This window comes from Polistes fuscatus, unplaced genomic scaffold, assembly GCF_010416935.1.
Source record: "Polistes fuscatus isolate 324 unplaced genomic scaffold, CU_Pfus_HIC Scaffold95, whole genome shotgun sequence".
Classification (NCBI taxonomy): Eukaryota; Metazoa; Arthropoda; class Insecta; order Hymenoptera; family Vespidae; genus Polistes; species Polistes fuscatus.
Window position 1 is genome coordinate 37,708 of NW_025113179.1, and position 21,175 is coordinate 58,882.

Genomic DNA, 21,175 nt, shown 5'->3' on the forward strand with positions numbered 1-21,175 from the left:
TATAATTTTAATTCATTTTTAGTATGTTCTATAAAAACAGTAATGCATATTTATTTAGCTTCTAAGTTATAAGAATTGTACGAAAAAAATCGAATACTCGTCAAGTGGTACGCTAACGTAAGTTGTATCTTCCTGGATTCTCGTGCCGGTTATTAACGTTCGATTCTTCGTAGGGGAGTTATTTTTTTTATAAGTTTTTTCAATCTTTAGGTTATATAAATAATTTTTACATTTCCTAATTTCCAATTATATACAGAAAAAAAATTTTAATTATTACGAAAAAAAAAGCAATAAATTTTTTCACATCTTGCACAAATAAAAAAAGATTTATTACTTAAATTACAGATTCATTCTGTAAATATCATTCTAAAATATGTATCGTGTCGGCACGTTAAAAATTAATTTTTGTTATTTATTGGATATTATTTAATGTCTAATTAGTAATTTTATTACTCGCGTATATAATAATGTTGATTTCTTAATAAAATTTATATCGTTAGCACAAAATTTGAAAAAAATCTGAGGTAGGACCCACTGACCGTCTTCTTGTTAAGGATAGAAAAATTTATACAAAAAATAACTCCCCTACGAAGAATCGAACGATAATAACCCTCACGAGAATCCAGGACGATACAACTTATGCTAGTGCACCACTGGACGAGTATCCAATTTTTTTCATACAATTCTTAAGACTTTGAAGATGAGTAAGAATGCATTACTGTTTTCTTAGAACAATAAAAATGAATTAAAAATAAAAATGTGTAGCCCAAAAAAAAATTCCATGTTTTTAGAATATCTTTTCTTGTATATCTTGAATTATTTTATGTGTAGATATACAATTCTTGTTTTTCAAATATGTAATTAATTTAATACACAAATAAATTTTTAAAAACAAAAGATCAGTAATTTAAAATTTTATAAAATACATAATTTAATACGAAAAAAATTTAAATTTTAAGTTCCGTCTTAAAAAAAATACGTATTTATTTTGATATACAAATTAATTTTTGTGAGGCAAAAAATTTATAACAAATAATTATTTTATTTAATTTTATGCGTCGAGAGACAAATCAATTCATTATTTTTACTCTCGACTAAATAATAGTAGTTTCTGTTAAAATAAATTATTGTTTTTTTTATTCAAGGTTCATTATTTTTGACAATAAATAAAGAAAAAGCGTGCTATAAGCATTAAGATTTGATTTAAAAACGCCACTCTTATACGCCGATATATATAGATATATAGAACGCTCGACATTTGATGGCCAAAACGTAAAATGATCGCTACCGAGAAAAAAAAAATAAAACGAGAGAAATATCGGTATTTTGTCTCACTCGCACTCGTATACAGGACGCTCAACAATCGACGGCTAAGACAAAAATACTCGCTATCGCCTAAACATATAGAAAGTGAGAAATATCGGTTTCTTCTTTCAGTCGCACTTGCATTTAAGGCCGAAAGACCCGAAGATTACCGAAGATAGTTCGTTTGTGTATTAGTACACACGGACGCTTGCACGCACACTAGCCCGCTCACGTGTAAAAGTCATCGGAAAGGCGGGACTTTGCACCCTACTCTACAATTTATTTCTCGTTTATTTTTGCAGATACGAAGATAACTTTTTGAACATTTTTTATGTATATGTTAATTCTCTACAACTTATATTTAAATCTTTTTTCGATTAAATGCCTAGATTCTAAGAAATAAGCCGTTTTTTCTCTTTTTTACAATTTTTTCAGAAACGGCACATTTTATTGCAAAAGAATTAGCACTTTTCGGTTAAGCGTCGTCTATTTACCCTTAGATCAAATTTTCGAATTCTTACCTAAAATTCAGAAATTTGGACCTTTTTTATTGGCTTACAAGCAAAAAAAATCATTAGAAGGAGCTTCCCTTATCATACTTCCTCTCTGCTTGCTTTATCAGCCGATCGCTTCTGTGGTGTGTGTGTATGGGTGCGAGTAATGGGTTGTTTATTCCGTATGTTGCTGTGCCAGTACCCGATAATGCATTCTTTCAACGTTGCTTAAATAGTAATTTGATATTCTATAGGATACCAAAATATTATGTTCAATGCTGAGGAAAAGCTGTAAGAATTCTCATGTTTCCGACTTTGTCTAAAAGGGCTTTGCATTGTTGACTTTGCCTAGGAACTGCTACCAATGGCGGATTTCTAGCTTTGACGGTAACATATATATATAAAACAATTTCTTTGTCTTGGTAATGATGGTAACTACGGTTGAATAATTAGTACAACGGTTGATGCTAAGATGAAACTGAATCAACAATATGTTCAGCTTCCTTTTATTATGATTATAACAAATATAACTTAAATCAATACACATAGGTTATAACAAAAATATCTCTACGAGTCTACTTCTCGTCTCACGTAGTTACGACTCTCAAGTGCCACGGCCAGACGACTTGAGCTTGGTCTGAGTGTCAAGCGGCTCCCTCTAGCGAGTCGCCTTACAGTTTAGATTTACCCTCAAACTTACATCCCCCCTCCCCCCCAGACCTATGTCAGGAGACTGAAATAGGGAATCATCTTACTCGCATGGTAGATGTTTGACTCTGGTGTTTTAAATCCCGAGTCGACAACATATATCAGATCGGAGATTTTCTACTTTATTCTAAAAGGACCTACCCTGACTGGATCCAGTTTCTTCCGATTTAAGCGATTTCCGTTCTGAATATAAACTAGGTCCCCTACTCTGTATGTAATCTCACGTTTATTTTTATCATAATAAACTTTATTTTGATTATGAATTTTCTCCGTATTTAAAAATGCTATTTTTCTGTTTTCTTCTAGATTTTCTAAATTATTTTCGTTAAGTTCTGAGGGAAAGAAAGATCTGTCAATTCCGTTTAATAAATAATTTGGTGTAAACTTTGTTGTGGTGTGTATTGTATTGTTGTAGTTTTCTACACACTGTTCCGCTATGACTGACCACGGCCTGTCTTTATTTTCAAAAATTTTACACCTCATTGAATTTACCAAAGTTTGATTTGTCCGTTCGTTTTGCCCGTTTGAGAAAGGGCAGTCTACCGCAGTGAAAATGTTAGTTATGTTTTCTGCTTTTAGAAAATTCCTAAACTCTCTTGAATTTATTCCAGCGTACTGATCTGTTAGGAGTAACTTTATTTTCCCCTTTTTCTGAACTTTCTTTATCAAGTTAATAAAATTTTTTGCTGTTTGTGTTTTTGAGGTCACTATAAAGGCGTACTTTGTGAAATGGTCTACGAATAAATGTAAGTATTTTTTTGGTGACCTGTTTCCACTGAACCCTCCTATTGTATCCACGGAAATTATTCCATAAGGTTCAGACGCTGGACCCAATTGTGAGAGGGGTTGAGTAAAATTACCAAATCTCGATTTGTTTCTTATGCATGTGTCACATGTTCGACAAATAAGTTTTATATGTTTATGCATGTTTCTAAAATAGTATTTTTGAGGTAATGTTAGATTTAACTGCTTGACTCCAATCTGACTTTTATTGTGAACATTTTTTATCATTTTAATTCCCAAATTTTCCGAGACCCATATCTTTTCTTTGTTATTTAGAATTTTATAACAAATGTTATTTTTTCTTACTAATTTATCCTCTTTTTTTATATTTCATTGTTTTTGATCTTTCAACAATTCTTCCATTGACAAGAAGTTTGCTATTTCTATAGCTGTTTCACTGCTCATGCTTTCATCTAACACTGGGTTTCTAGAAAAGCTATCTGCTTCTGCATTATTTTTTCCTGGGCTGTACTTTATTTCGAAATCAAAATTTGAGATGTAGTGTAATAACTCTAAAAGTTCAGGATCTTTACTCTTTTTTACATTAAAATTTTCCAGTGGTTTGTGGTCTGCAAAAATCGTGAATTTGTTTCCTATAAGCTTGTATTGCCAATATAAGATACACTCTTTTATTGCCAGAATTTCCAAGAAAATAGCGCGTTTATATTCTTGTGATTTTGTTAATTTTTTTGAAAAGTAGAAGACTGGTTTTATAGAGTTGTCTTTTTGAGGTTGTTTTAAAATTGCTGCTACTCCTTTTTTAGATGCATCCGTAAAAATGTAAATAGGAAGTTTCAGGTCGAAAATTTTTAATATTGGTTACGAGCTGAGATAGTTTTTTATCTTCCTTAGACTGTCTTAACATTCTTGTGTCCATTCAAATTTTACATTTTTCCTGAGTAATTTATGCAGTGGTTCTAACTCTATTGAAGCTTGTGGTATATATTTTAAGTAAAAATTTATCTTCCCCAAAAGTTGTCTAACTTTTTTCTGATTTCGCGGTGTAGGAAAGTCTTTATTATTAAATTTAAATTAAATTTAATTAAATTTTAAATTAAATTTACTATTAAATTGTCATTTACGGGTTTTATCTTATTTTCTTTGATTTCGTGTCCTAAATACGTAATTGATTTTTTTGCGAAAGCGCATTTTTTCTTGTTTAACTTTAAACCCGCTTTTCCCATGGCAATAAGAACTTCGTTAATATGACGTACATGATCTGAATAATTTTCTGAGAAAATCAGAATATCATCAATATAATTAATCGCGAAAGATTCGAGATTATTTTTCGCTGAAACGTCGCTCAGAATTCTCTGAAAAATCGCTGGAGCCGACTTTAAGCCAAAAGGCAAGCATTTCCATTGCCAATGCCCGTTTTGGGTAATAAACGCTGTTTTATATCTATCTTTTTCCCTAATCGAGATTGACCAGAAGGCCGAGTTTATGTCCAGTTTAGAAAACAATTTGCAGTCTCGTACTCGCATTAACATATCATCAATCATTGGGAATGGATGGCATTCTGGTATGATAATTTTATTTAGTTCACTATAGTCCACGCACAATCGTTACTTTCTTCCTTCTTCCTTCTTTAAAACAAGAGTTACCGGAGCTGCGAAAAGACTAGTAGAGCGTTCAATTAAGCCTACTCTCAATAACGATTTTATTTGTAATTTTATTTCTTTGTTATCTTCTATAGAGCATTTGTACGGCGTGTGCGCAATATATTTATTTACCGACAGCTTTACTGATGCCTCATAACCGTTTATTTTTCCTACTTCAAACTTATCTTCCGTGAACAACTCTTTGTGTTTATTTATTATCTCTTCCAACGAGCTTTCCTTGCTTATAATTATGTTTGTTGATATTGACTTTGTTTTTATATTCCCATTTAACCGATCTTTCTTTGTATTTTTTTGAAAAATTTTCAAATTTTCGTCCTGACAAAGTTTAAACTCTTTAATTGAATCTAGACCCAGCAAAATGTCATCCTGAAAAGAGTCACTTTTTACAATATAAAAACATATTGTCTTAGAAATACTCATGACTTTAGATTCTAGCTTTATTGAGCTTAACGTATTCGTAGTTCCTGCGAATGTGTTAAGTTTATTTACCCCACTTATTTTTTTGCTTAATTTTAAATTTACAACTGTATTGTAATTTATAATTGATACATTTGCTCCCGAGTCATATACCGCAGTGACTGAATTATTCTCGATGCATATTTTTAATCTAATAAGTGGGATCGCACTCCGTTTTTTGACTCGTCCGAAAACGCTACGCTCTCTTCCATACTAGTGTTATTTATTATTTTTATTTTGTCATTTCTCGTTTTTTCTTTATCTGATCGTTTTAGCCTACACACTTCTTCTGGATGATATCTGTTTGGAAAACCCTTTTTTATGCAGTAAGAGCAAGGTTTCCAATCTGATTTGATTTCCTCTGGAATTTTTCTTTTTCTTTTCTTTTCTATCTCCATAAGACCTTCTAAGTGATTTATGCGTGACATAAGGTTATCAATTGTATTCAATTCCTTCCTGGATATGTGCGGTAGTATTTTTTCTAGGAAGCCCAAAACGATTATGTTTATTTGAGTATTTTCTAATATTTTCGGGTCTGTGCCTAAAAGTAGGTTTCTTTTTTTAGCGCGTATTCTAATAGTGATCCGTTTAAATATCGAAAATCGTATGCATACTTTATTTCTGGCCACCCAATCACGGCAAAAGTATCTAGAAAGGAATTCTTCCAATGCTCCCATTGTAGTGTAATCTTATTAGTCTTCAGAAAACTTTGGAACCAGTCAAGGGCCGGTCCCCCTAAAAAAAAACGCAACGTCTCAGCGTAATTCTCTTCTCTACAATTTATGCGAGTGCACTCACTCACAAATTGATCTATAAATGTATCTGCGTTCTGATTTTTTCCAGAATATTCATCAAGAACCATGTTCTTTATTCGCGACGTGATATTTTCATACGGGAAGGTTTCAAAGTTATGGGGAGAAACGGAACTAGGATCAACATATGCCCGACACTCATCTAAATAAATACCGTCGTAACATACGTTACCCTCTTCATCCAAGTAACGACTTTTAAGATCATCTATAAGAGAAATCCGCACCTTCCGAAACTTTCCCCGTGTTTTTAAAATCTTACCTATGTTTTTCAAGATTCCGGTTTCGAAAAGGTCTCGATGTTTCTCTTTCGTTGAAAAATTTTCCGGAAATTCATAGGTCATTCATTATGTCCTCTCCTTCTAATTGAATCGAACGAACTCTCAAAATGGTAGTTTTAATGTCTAATGCCTCAGAGACAAAGCAGAATCTTGCTCGAACAACAGCCATTTTTTGTATTGTTGATTTATAAGACAATTTCTTTGTCTTGGTAATGTTGGTAACTACGGTTGAATAATTAGTACAACGGTTGATGCTAAGTTGAAACTGAATCAACAATATGTACAGCTTCCTTTTATTATGATTAAAACAAATATAACTTAAATCAATACACATAGGTTATAACAAAAATATCTCTACGAGTTTACTTCTCGTCTCACGTAGTTACGACTCTCAAGTGCCACGGCCAGACGACTTAAGCTTGGTCTGAGTGTCAAGCGGCTCCCTCTAGTGAGTCGCCTTACAGTTTGGATTTATCCCCAAACTTACATATATATAAGATATATTTTTTAAATGATTCTAATAAGGATTTATATTCTATTAAATAACTGCATTGAGTTTCTGCAGAAATAAAAGTCAATTTTTTTTTAAATATTTTTTACATTAAAAACTACATTATCCGCTATGCTTTACATTCTGTAAATAAAAATTACCCTTAAAACTACACTATTTACATTAGTTTACATTACCTGCAAATAAAAGAAACAACATTTACAGCTAATATTTCACTCTCGTTCAATTGTCTTATTACTTCAGGTAATTGTACTTATTTCTACAGGTTTCGCAATTCGAACTCTGCTTAACGAATTCTGTTAGGGAACTGCTAAAAGTTTCTATGTATCCTGTCCCATTATCAGCATTCCAAAATCTTTCTATATCTCGCTCACTCTAATACGCATGTGTGTCTTAACTTTAAGACAGCAGCAAGTTTAAATAATTACTAACGGTAACGAAATATAGCTACTAATAATAATATTTATTAGTATATAAATCTAAAAAACTAGTTGTTTATTACGTCTTAAAATAAAATTATAAATAAATGTATCACAGGGAAGTTGGAAAAGGTAAAAAACTGGTGTACTTACTCAAGTACGCATGTAAGAGGTTATACTTCTTTTGCATAACAAAACATTTTTCTTCGCAGCCTATACGCCTTACAACGTTCCGCGTTTGTTTGTGATTGATACATTCTATTAGATACATTTTTGTAACCATAGAAATAGGCATTACACGTTTTTGTATTAGTTTCAAAAATCTTAAAAACTGAAAAAGAAATTTAAATGTTATTGACACTGGTCAAATAGTTACAAGGGATTATTGTTTAATAAGAATTATTGTAGAAAATAATTTATAAATAGCTAAGAGATCCCTTATTCTTTTGATAAAATAATAATGCACATAAAATATAACATATTTTATGTTTATTTTAGAAGTAAGATTATTATTTTCTTCTTTTAACAGATTCGTGTCTTCTATTCGCATAATAATTCACATGAAATCTCCACGAAGGAAAAAATTGTTAACAGAAATTTTTATATCATTAACCACCATTGAAAAATAAAATTTATATGCATAAATCCGATAATGCAATAAAGTCTTTTTCTTGGGTGTGTTACGGTCTTTGATTGGAATAAAAAATTTACAACTGCATAATTAGATAAAACTATTTAAGAAAGCAGTTTTCGTATGAAATATCAAAAATATGAAAAGAGAAGTAGAGCACCCATAAATTGAATAAAAAAATAATATAATACATATATTTTACTCGGTAAAGTATTTTAATTGAACAGAATATTACTATTCTACCTACAATTGTTTGTTATAATATCAGGATAAAGAGAATCATTGTTTTTCTCATCTGTATTCTTAGATTTTATTCAGTAAATTGTCATCGAGTTGTCAAGGCATAAAAAATCGCACAGCATGTTATCCAGTTTATTAATTTTCAACCTAAATTGATGATCACTGTAGAGAAATAATGAAACAAATTAAAACTAATAAATAATAATACATACCTTAGTTAACCTCAAAAAACTAGTAAATAATAATACATACCTCAATTAACCTCCAAAAAACTTTTATTACTAATATTCACAAATAATCAATGTTTTTTAAGATCCTTTTAAAGATATTCACAGTTATTTAATATCAAGCACAACAATATGTAATAATTAAATAACTTAAAAACACATAAATAATTGTTATTTGTATCGATATAAAACACGTGTTGTGTATATAGAAAGATCAAAATATAGATACTTATCAGTTAATACTAAATGTAAGGGAGATTTATCGACTTACTTCATGGAGGTAATTTCAAATCGCTTTGCCCGCGTATCGTAAGTACCGACAAAGTTTATCCTGTTAATTTTTTGGTCAGTGAGCACGAAATTGTAAAAATTCACTCCCATCATTTTTTTCCAAACACGCTAAAAGAAGTATAACTTCAAAAAGAAATCAGAACGTTATGTTTTGATCTTGTTGAACGGTTCGTCCCTTTATTGGAATTTCTTCAGCAACTATAAAATATATTACATAACCTTAAAAATACATAGTTTATCAAAATATTTAATAAATAGATATTGAAGATTATCTTGATCATCAATGTTCGAAATCTTCTATGTACTTTAACGACCGCACGTCTACGCAGTCAAACGTCGTCAGGGGCCGAAAAAAAAGAAAAGAAAAAAAATAGGCAATAATTACCAATACTCAAAGACGTGACAATGAAATATGAAGCCAGTAGCAGTATCCACAATTGTTTACATTTATAAATTATCACACAAAGAGTGTGTTACTGGCCAAATATCTTCGTCGGTAGCATCACACACATGTTGTGTGAGCGGTCTTTAAAGTGTTAAAAAGACATACATTATTAAATTTTAATAATAAACTACACTTAGCATATATAAATCGTTTTTATTTCAGTGAAAATTTCTTTAAGATTGTTGTGATTTGAAACCGATGAGACGCAGCCGATGAAACGAGAATGACGTACTGACATTAGAAGGAGACAAACATATACTTATAACTATAGGATTTAGCTTTCGAGAGAATGAGATAGAATACAGTATACTGGGCTTCCTATTATCTCGATCTCCTCTTTAAGCGGTGGTTCGTAGCCTCCCTACTCTTTTCTACTAAGCGTTGTTTGGATGTGTGCTCGCGTGTGCCTTCATATTTCCGAACCGAAGATGGAGAAAAGTGTCATATATAGAATATAGTAAAGGACGTGTGTTAGTACGTGTGTGACATGATGAGAACTTTTGCTATCATCCGAATTCAGACAGCGTGGCCTTTAACGTGTTAATTGACTGAAAATATGGAATTATTTTAATTCAATTTACTTAATCTACAATTATTTTCTTGCATTTGACAATTTATATCCAAACGTAAGGCAGTTTTAGAGTTTCGAGAATTCATAGCTGAAATTGAATTGTCAATTTTTTCCATAAATGCAACTGTTGTATTACAGTCATGCAATTCATAAAAATCGTCTTTATACATAGACATTGTAACTCTTAATTGGCGTAATAACAACTTAAATGAAAATTTAATAAGATGAATTAATTTGTATGAGCTAAAAATATAAATAACAAGCAATTCAAACATGGAATTTTACGAATGAAAAATATAAAAATAAATCATCAGTTACTGATAACAATGTACAACATATTTGTATTTGCAAGAAGTACATTCATTTTTTGAAAACCTTCGAGCCTTAAATGATAGGAAGAGAATTTATATGCAATTAAGTGTTAAGAATTTATTAAGAATTTAAAAGCGATTTTTTAGTTATTTATTCAATTACTTACTCATAAAGATGGAGTTTTAATTACTTTATTTCTCAAACTTTTCAGCAAATGTGAAAAGTCAAACACAAACCATAAGTATTTAATAAAATCAAAAGGATGCGTACAACTAAATTTATGATCTAATCCAAACAGTTTCCATACTCTGTGGTTCCATTGTGCACCATCGTAAGTTATTCAATAAACATTAAATCCTGATTTTTCAAGTAAAAGTACCCATTCTATAAGTAGCTTGAGTAGAATATCATTAGTCACTGCATTTTTATTTAAGAAACTTTCAATAACTTGTACCTATCCACCTTGGAAAGACGGTAACATGAAAACTAAATCTTGAGCAGCTCTAGTGTTCATTAAATGCTCTGGCATATGAGCTTTCAAATTAACAATGCCATCCAATTGTATGGTACGTAAGTTACTTTTTTCACTAAGATAAATAAATTAATTCAAACATTATTACAAAGCTTAAAAAAGTAATTATTTGAAAACGAATGGAAAGTTGATAAGAAGAAAGCCACTGAAGCAAATCTACAGAAGAGATAGAGCTAAAAAAGGAAGAGACAACAGCAACTCGATAGTTACATGAAGAATAATTTGGCAACCGAAAACACTATCTAATTTTTGAATGTAAGAATTTGAAGTTTATTGCAAGGAAGGACTAAAATTTATCTTTTTCAAAGATGGTCATATATTGCGAGGCTTTTAATTCTTATTAGAAGATACTTATATATCAATTCTATATCGTATCTTTGCTGTCTTAAAATTTGTAACTTTAGCGGGATCGAAACTGGCTAGAACGACTTTTTGTTGGATTTTAATAAGTCAGCTATTGCTTGTTCGAGTTCTTTCAGTTTTTACTTCTGCACATTTTAATTTTAGCTCATTAATTAATTGAGACAGTACATTATTCTACTCATAAAATAAACTAACAAACTATTAATTCGAATAAATCTTAAAAATAGTATATACTACACTTTAATTACCTTTATTTGCAAGCATGAGCATTTGCTTTTTTTGAACATTTATTTATATTTAATTTTTTGATACAATACTTAAAACTTTCTGAGCCTTTTGTTTGCGATTTTGTGACAGTCTTCTAAATGTACAACATGATTCAAATCAATACACTCTTTTATATTTTTCTATCTTTTCATTTGGTAAAATTATATTAGTTCACGTTGTAGAAATCTATTAAAAATACATCTGACTTTAAAAACTTGAAAAATTCAAAATAAGAGAGATAAAACAAAAATTGTTTTTCTATAAGAATAATGTTTAAATATATAACAGAAAAAAATTATATATAAGATATAAATTAAATAATTAATTAGTAAAGTTAGCAATTATGGATTATTAGTTAGCAAATAGCAAACAATTAAAAGCAGTTATTAATTTTTTTCAGCTGTTAAGGTTCTATGTCAACTTTTTAATGCAAATCTGTGGCAGGTAGTAGCCGGGCGGTGAGCATTAAAAAGTTGGCATAGAACCTCAAACGCTGAGAAAAATAAATAAGTACGCTTTGTTGAGTATGGTACCTTTATACTATAATTTATACACACACATATATATATATATATAAGTGTGTGTCGAGAGCCTATGGTAGGGAGCTACAATTGTAGCCAGCATGCGTGTGCACGTTCAGTTGGTAGAGAGCAAGCGGCTAGTCGTAACACTTAGAATGTAAGAAATTAATCTAGGATTATAATAAAGAGTTATTTTTAGAGTTTATTAACCCACAACTATTTTATTTAATCCACCTAACATCAACATGGTAGCAGAGCGTGGTTACGATATAAAAGTAAGTGTTTAATTAACATATGGCTAAAGAGATTAATTAAAAATTAAAGATAATAAAAGGAAGAATAAATGGCTGATCAAGCAAGAATTGATGATATTCGTATTCCAATATTTGATGGAGTTAATTATAGTGCATGGAAATTTAGATTTTTGACTTTATTAGAGTATAAAGAATGTGATAAGCCTGCAATAAGGAAAAGGTTGGATACAGAAAATGAAGCTAGTTGGAAAAAGTTAGATCTAAAAGCGAAAACGATATTAATTAGTTCTGTATCAGATAAACAATTAGAATATCTTAGTGAGTGTACGACGACGTTTAAAATGATAAATAAATTAGAAACTTTATACACAAGTAAATCAACTGCACTGCAAATAATCAATCGGAATAAGTTAGATAAAATAACATTGGAAAACTATCACACAGTAGATGAATTTTTCATTGAATTTGAAAAAGCCTGTAATGAGTTTAAACAGGCTGGCGGAAAATTATTAGAAGAAGAGAAAATGAGATATATTATAAAAGCACTTCCATCTAGTTATGCACATATTGGAGATTTTATTGATTTGGTGCCAGAAGATCAAAAGACTGTTGATTTAATAAAATCTAAGATTCGAGAAAAGAAGATAAATGCCAATGATAGTGAAAATAAAATAAATACGCGTACATTTAATGTTAAAACTAAAAGTCAATGTTTTAACTGTGGCAAAACAGGACATCATATAAAAGATTGCTGGCATAACAAACAAAGACAATATCAGAAGTCATCGAGAGGACAAATGGGGTCTCGCAGAGGCAACACGTACAGAGGTCGAGGAAGAGGTCATGAACAACAACAGAAATCATCGCACGAATCCTGGGCAACACAGGTAGTTCAAGGAAATGTAAACCCGTGTAGTGAGAGTGAAAACGAGAATGAGAACATTATAGAATGGTTACTTGATAGTGGTTGCACAGATCATATCGTAAATGATCAGAAATATCTATGTGATATAACAGATTTGAGAAACCCAATAGAAGTTATCCTCCCAAATGATAAAAAGTTAAAAGCTACTAAGATAGGAAGCGTAAATACGGTGTTTAAAACGTATAACTATGAAACAAATGTTGAATTAAAAAATGTATTTTTTGTAGAAGGGATAAAAAGAAATTTATTAAGCATATCGAAAATAACCGAGAAGAATAAAGTAGTAGCATCTGGTAAATATGCAAAAATTTATAATAATTATCATAAATTAACAGCAGTAGCAGAAAAGACTGATGGTTTGTATCATATGACTAGCTTTATACGTAAGAATAATAAGGATAATGTTTACCCAAATTCTGTTAAAATAACAAGTAAAGAAAAATGGCATAGAGCACTTGGCCATATAAATTTTAGGTATTTAAATAAACTAGTAAGGGATAAAATGCTCGATGGGTTACCAGATAAGATAGAAAAAGGTTTTATGTAATGTATAAATTGTAAGCAAAGCAAAATGGGTAATGTACCATTTGAAAATAAGCGGAATAGGTCAAAAGAAATATTAGAGGTAATTCACACAGACTTAAATGGGCCTCATAGGACTCCTGGTTACAAAGGAGAAAGATATTTTGTAAGTTTCATTGATGATTATAGTAGATGTACTAAGATATATTGTATTAAAAGTAAAGATTAGACAGCTGATTGTCTAATTGAATTTGTAAACTTAGTAGAAAACCAATTCGGTAAAGGTATAAAAAATATAAGGTGTGATAATGGTACAGAGTATTAAATAAGAGAATTTATGATTTCGTAAAAAGTAAGGGTATTGAGATATAAATTGTCCCCCATATGTTCATGAACTCAATGGAGTAGCAGAAAGGTACAATAGGTCAGCAATGGACATGGGCAGATGCTTAGCAAGAGAAGCAAAAGTTAATATTAAGTATTGGCCTGAAATAATGAAAACGGTAGCGTATTTGAAAAATCGTACGATAGCCAATACGCTGGAAAATAAAACTCCTTATGAGATTTTCTTTGGTACAAAACCAAATATTAAACACTTAAAAATATACGGAAGTAAGGTTTTTGTAAGAGTCCCAGAAGTTTTAAGAAAAGGAAAATGGGATGATAAATCAAAATTAGGGATTTTGGTTAGGTACAATCATGATAGTTACAGGGTTCTAGTCGATAATAAAGTTTTAGATGCAAGACATGTTGAAGTAATTGAAAATGAGAATGATTTGATTTATGGTGAAAATGGAACCAAAGACAGAAACGAAAAGAATGAAAATGAAAAATTTAATTTTGTAAATTTAGAAAATGGTACTCCTATTTCTGTGCAAACCAAGGAGGAACTTAGAGATAGTGATGAAGATAAGAATAATGAAGTAGAATACACTAATGAGAAAATTGGAAGTAATGAGTGGAAAAATGAAAGCAATAGAGACCCAGAGAGTGTATCACAGAGAACAAGAAATAAGGTAAAAAGATTTGGAGATCCTACAACGTATTGCATCTCTGTAAACTATATGGATATAAATGTACCTCAATCATTTGAGGAAGCATTAAATTGCGAGGAACATGAGAAATGGGAAGTAGCGATGAAAGACGAAATTAAGAATATAAATGAAAACAAAACCTGGGTTTTAGTAAATAGGAAAACTAGTAAGAATAATATTGATACCAAATGGGTATATACTAAAAAGGTGAATGGTAGATTTAGGGCAAGATTGGTTGCATGAGGGTTTAAACAGAAAAATGCAATTGATGATATTTATGCTCCTGTAGCGAGCAATCAGGCTATAAAGTTTTTGTTATCTTTCTGTTGCATTAATGGATTGACAATTGAAGTAGTAGACGTAGATTCAGCCTTCTTGTATGGAGATGTAATCTCAGAGGTATACATTGAACAGCCTAAAGGTTTTAGTGATAGCACAGATAGAGTTATGAAATTTAATTATAACCTCTATTAAAATTTAACAAAATCATTAGTTTAATCAAATAGTTAAACTTAGAAAACAAATCTCCAGTTTTAAGTATTGCAATCTAAAGTACAATTAACAAGCATTCAATTAGAATGTATAGAACAATGATGCAGTAGTACTGTTTAGAAAATTTATGAGAATTTTGAAGAGTAACAATAACAGTCAGTTTATAGAAAATTCAAAAAATGAACAAAATAAAATTATTTTACCAAAGTACATTAGGTAACTATAAATATATTTATTAAATATGTTTTTCTTTTAAATTGCGGAAATACATTTATTGGAAATATTTATTTAGCACTTTAAATGTTTCAATATATGATGCATTGTTATTTTACATTTCTAAAAAATATTTAATAAAATAAAGTTGAGGAGCCGGACAAACAAAAGGCGAGCAATTTAGAGAAAAAAAAAACACTAAAAAACTTTATTACTTTTCTTAGAAATGAGAAAATATTTTTCCACATTATCAATTACCGATGACTAATTATATAATTAATTAAAAATGTAAGCAATTAAGGTTTTTCAATTAGCAAATAGCTAGTAGTTAAATGCATATATTCATTTGGTTCAGCTGTTGAGAAAATTACGTTGCTTTATTTAGAAATAAAAAAAAAAGTTTTCACATATTTAATTATAAATAACTAATTAAATAATTATTTTAAAAAAGTTAGCAATTATGGATTTTGAACTAGCAAATAACTAGCAAATAAAAGCACTCATTAGTTTTTTTCAGCTGTTAAAGTTTTATACTAACTTTTTAATGCTACTCCGTTAATAGAATAGTCGCAGGTTAGTATAGCTGCTTTCTGCGGTAGTCGTAACATGGTCCCAAGGTGATTGACGATGTAGCGGAAGGAACCAGAAACTTAAATTCTATTAGTTCAAACACTGATAGTAACGACTATTTATATGTAACATTTATTTTATTCATAAACTATTACAGAACTAAAGAGCAGATAACGAGAATTCGTTGTTGATCGAGCCCGTGTAACTTTTTAATTCATTTCTTCATTTATCATAACGGAAGAAGAAAGTCTTTGTAACTATGGAAGCATTAACGTTTCTCATAGAAACGTTGTTAGCTGTGATAGAGTGCCAGCGCTAAAGTAGCTTGGCAAAAGAATGAGCGGTGAGGATAGCGGTGCTAATCGTCGTATATGATAAAGTAGAAATCTGCTTATCGACAGCAGGCCGTTACAGTACTCCCCCCGAGCGACTTAGGCTAACCGAAGTCGTGAAACGTATCTTCTTCCTAGAAAAGTACGTTTTAGGTAGGTTCGAGATCGGAGATTGGCTGTCGTTGTTGCCCTCCATGGTCGGGGGGATGTCCGTTTGCTCAGTGGCCTCGAAGAAAGCTGGTTTGTGTCGCTCTGTCGACGGTTTTCCATTAACGTTGACGCGGAAAACGCTATCCGATATCCTTTCCAACACTTCGAACGGGCCCTCGTAGGGTTGACAAAGCCGTTCTGAAGAACCACCGACCCTGACAAACACGTGGGTGCAGGAATGCAGAGTCTTATGCGAAAACGCCCTATCCTTGGAGTGATGCGCAGCTGGTGCTGACCGAACTCGACGCATTTTCTCCCGAAGAGGCTCGAGGAATATCTGCGGACCGTTAGCAAGTTCATCACTGAAGAAGTATTCGCCAGGAAGCCTTAGCGTCGTCCCGTAAACGAGCTCTGCTGCTGTTGCTCGAAGGTCTTCCTTGAAGCTGGTGCGTAGGCCTAGCAAGACGACGGGAAGAACGTCGACCCAGTCTTGTGTACCGTAGCACATGATTGCAGCTTTGAGCGAACGGTGCAATCACTATATCATCCCATTGAAGGCAGGATGATACGCGGCTGTCCGAGTACGTTGGCAACCTAAAAGTTTCGTCAAAGCTTGAAAAAAGGTAGATTCGAAATGCGAACCTCGGTCTGTGGTCACGATGGCGGGTGCTCTGAAGCGAGCGACCCAACCGCTGAGGAATGCCTTCGTGACGCTATCGGCTGACATATCGGCTATGGGGATGGCTTCCGGCCACCTGGTGTACCGATCAATCATCGTAAGGCAGTAGCGGTAACCTCTCGATAATGGCAGTTGTCCAACGATATCAATATGGACATAATGGAAACGTGTGTCTGGTATTGCAATTCGTTTCGGAGCGGTCTTCGTGTGTCGTTGAATCTTGCTGCGTTGGCACAGCAGACAGGAGCGTACCCAACGGGTAATATCGCTGTTCATGCCGGGCCAGACGAACCGTTGCGCTATTTACCTCTTAGTAGAACGTGCGCTGAAATGTGCCAGGTTGAGCGAAGTATCAAAGATGCGTTTTCGCAGCGTCTGCGGAACGTATGGTCGGACATCCGTTCCAGAGACGTCGCAGTAAATGTCTGTCTCGGTGTTACCGACGCGTTACTTTCGTAGAACGAGAGACGTTGTTGCTCCAGGATCAATCAGGGCAGCGAGTTCCTCGTCTCTCGCTTGATGTTCTGCCAAGTCCTGTGTGTGAACAACGACAGGCATGCTAATTTCCTCTACTCTGGAGAGCGCGTCCGCGACTGTATTCTCGTCGCCTGCGACATGGATAATATTGGTGGTTAACTGCCCAATATAGTCCAAATGTCGTGGTTGTCGTGGTGACGTCTTGCTCGCCTTCTGTCTAAATGCGAAAATTAATGGTTAATGATCAGTCTTTATTATTAGGTGTCGTCCTTCGACCAAGAATTGGAAGAATTTGAGGCTGCTATAAATAGCCTGTAGCTCTCTTTCGTAAGTCGAATATCTTGTCTGCGTTTTCGAGAGCTTTTTCGAGAAGAAACCTTAAGGTTGAAATTGATACCCACTCCGTTGCTGCAAGACTGCCCCTATAGCGTTTTCGGAGGCGTCCGTCTGCAGGATCAGCGGTGCATCTGCAATAGGATGTGCAAATAGTGATGCTTCAGCGAGTTGTCGTTGGCACGCATCGAACGCGCGCTCTGCGTCCGGAGCCCATTCGATAAGTCGCCTGTCCCTCTTCCTGGCGCCTACCAGATAGGCGTGAAGTGGTGCCTGCACCGATGCGGCGTGCGGAATAAAACGACGATAAAAGTTAACAATTCCCAGGAATCTTCGTAGGTAGCTGATGTCCTCGGGTCTTGGATACTGTTGGATGGCATACACACGCTCCTCCACTGGACGTGTACCTTGCGCGTTGATTTTGTAACCGAGGTACTGGACCTCGCGGGCACCGAAGGTGCATTTGAATACGTTGACAGAGAGGCCGAAATCGGGTAATCTCTCGAATAACGCGCGAAGATGCCCTGTATGCTCCTCCGGCGTTGACGACGCTACCAAGATATCGTCGATGTAGCAGTAGTTAAAATCCAATCCTCTCAACGCGCTCTCCATAAAACGCTGAAAAGTCTGTGCTGCATTCAAGAGTCCGAAGAGCATAAAGTTAAATTCAAAAGGCCAAACGGCGTGATGACGGCTGTGTTTGGGCTATCCTCCGGAGCTACTGGAATCTGATGATATGCGCGTTCTAAATCGATAACTCTAAATATCGTGCAACTATTTAAACTATGCGCGAAATCATGCAAATGTGGAAATGGATAACGGTCTGGTTCCCACAGATTAAAGAATCAGGACTCCACCAAAAAACATGGAAATTTGGTTCTTTTTGACTAGCTTATTCTGCGTAGAAAAATATTAACGTGAAATTCTACGAAGTATTTTTCATCTGTCGTTAAACGTAAATGTACATTGCATTTAATCATTTCATTTTCGGAATTCCCTTACATCCAGGATTTTTGCAGCGTCTTCTGTTGTCCGTAAAAAATTGACCAATGTACTACTTCGTCTTTTCGTACGTTTTGTATTGTTTGTACTGTATTTGGTCTTCTTTTTATATTTTTATTTAATTGTTTATCTACATTGATAGAAACAGAAAACTCTCTTTTCTTATGAATTCCATTGTGCTCCTGACATAAATAAAATGCAATATTAGTTTTAAATTTCAACGATTTATATTTATTTCTGGGGCTTTTTTTCCGTAAAAATCTATCCCTCTTGTATCTTTATAGCTCTTCCGCAATAAAACTGATAAACATGGTTAGAAATTATTCGCTGCAACAAATTCCACAACTTGTTCTGACATTTGACAGAACACACAAGCTTTATCCTAAATAAAGAGAAATGTCTCTACAACAAAAAAATGTTTAGCTTGCTTCTATTGCAGATAGCTTATACAATATTTATTTTGTTATTTCAGGTTGATGGTATTAGCAACAATCATTAATATTTGTATTAGTTGTCTCGGAAACATTATAGATTTAAGATTTTTATGCCATCACGTTAAAAAAAACTAAAATTATTTGGAAGAATGCCGAAAAATTATCATGTCACCTAAAAGTAACACTGGCTCATAAAGGGTTAATATGTAGTCTATATCAATTTCTGTCCTCTCGTGTTTTTGTAGGTTATTTTGTGTTGCGGTTTATGGGGGTAGAACGTGTTGTAAATGGGTAGCTCGTTCCTGACACAGAAGTTAGTTAGACTGTCCCCATTGCCATTGGTGGTATTCTCATTAAAACAGTTTTTTTATCCCATTGACTATCATATTACCGATCCTTGCATTGAAGTTACCAAGTATTACAGTCACATTTTTCCTAGGTATGTTGTCTAGGTGCGCTTGCATCGGTTCATGGAATTCCTTTTTCTTTTTTTGTGTTTTGGTAAAATCTGGAGCATATGCACTAATTATATGTGTCGGTATCTTCTTTTGGAACTGTAGCGTTACCTGTAGTATCCTGTCGCTGATATATTTGGACTCTGTTGAGGAAAATAAAAAAAAGTGAGATGGACGCCGAGCACTTTACAATAGACAGGTTTAATTTTAAATATTTCAACTACAAACAGGTGGTTGTCACGTGTTACTGTAAGTGAGACGTGTGAGAAGTCGGTTTTTAGTAGAGTGAGTCGGTTTTTAGAGAGGTTCTGGATTGTATTTATCCCCTGAGCAAGGCTTCGAGAGATTGTAATAATCCCTTTCCGGTGAGCACATTGTACGCGTAAGAAAACTTCGATTGTAATGGCTGCCGGAGAAGCCGGCGTTACGGAGAGTCTTCAACAGTCGCTGGGGTACGTGGCGTTTCTTCATCGCGCGATAACTATCGTGTGGCGCCTTCCGTTGGGAAAGCTCGTTCCCAAACAGTCTCTAATACGTTATTTTCGACTTTCTCGAGTACCAGTAGGCTTACTCTTGAGTTGGCATTTTCATTTTTGTTTTTTTTGCTATGAAACAAGATGTACTTTCCATATTTGATGTTTCACTTGCCTTTTTTTTTGGTTTTGGGAAAAGCACAGATATCTAGTCTGTGTTTTTCTATTTCTCCCAGTACTTCCTGGTCTTTAATGTCTATGGAAGTTACATTCCAGCATCCTATTCTAAACGTTTTTATTTTCTATTTCTTTCGTATTTCTTTTTCTCCTTACTATGTCGTCATCATTATTTTCTGTCCTATACGAGACTACATTTTTAATTCTTCTAAGATCGCTTTATTCTTTTTTAACGAGGGTAGGTTTCTAGCCTCACGCTCGAATCCTCCTATTTAGTCTGGGATTTTGACCAGCTAGTTATTAACTAGGCGGATTTCCAAACCTAAGAAAAATTTTAGTAACCTTAGAAAAATTTTAATTTAAAACAAGTGCGTATTTAGATATGAGAATTTCAGACACGTGCGTGTTTTTAACGATTTATAAAATTATATTTTAAATATGAGTATTTTTCATTTTAAATATGTCTGCTATCTGCTTAATTAAAACCTTTAATTTTCTATACTATTTATATTAACATTGAAAATACAGAGTGTTTTTAAATTTTTTTAAATATAAATATTTGTTATTATATTTTGCTATTCCATAGGAGTATAACTTCTTCCGTGCGTACATAAATACATACTTCCGTGTTTTTTTATTTGGTTTTTTTGTGGTAATAATAAACCTTTCCTTGATTACGTGACTATTTGATGAGGAAAATATCGAGCGTAGAGGATAAAAAAAATGACTTTGGACGAAACAATATTAAAGTTTCAAGAAAGCTTGAGAATGATCAAATAACCTTTCTGATCGACAGACGCCTTGAATCGGTACTCCAATGGTTTTTCTTGTCGTGGAAAAATGCCTTCAAAGGTGAATGTTGGAA

At 33.0% G+C, this 21,175-nt stretch overlaps 1 protein-coding gene across 1 annotated transcript; it reads right to left on the bottom strand.

The window, feature by feature from the left end:
- Nucleotides 1-15,096: 15,096 nt before the first annotated feature.
- Nucleotides 15,097-17,007, bottom strand: LOC122525850. The gene is given in 3 exon segments (XM_043648836.1): nucleotides 15,097-15,127; nucleotides 16,277-16,736; nucleotides 16,809-17,007. Coding segments are annotated over 3 exon segments (690 nt in total).
- Nucleotides 17,008-21,175: the final 4,168 nt, after the last annotated feature.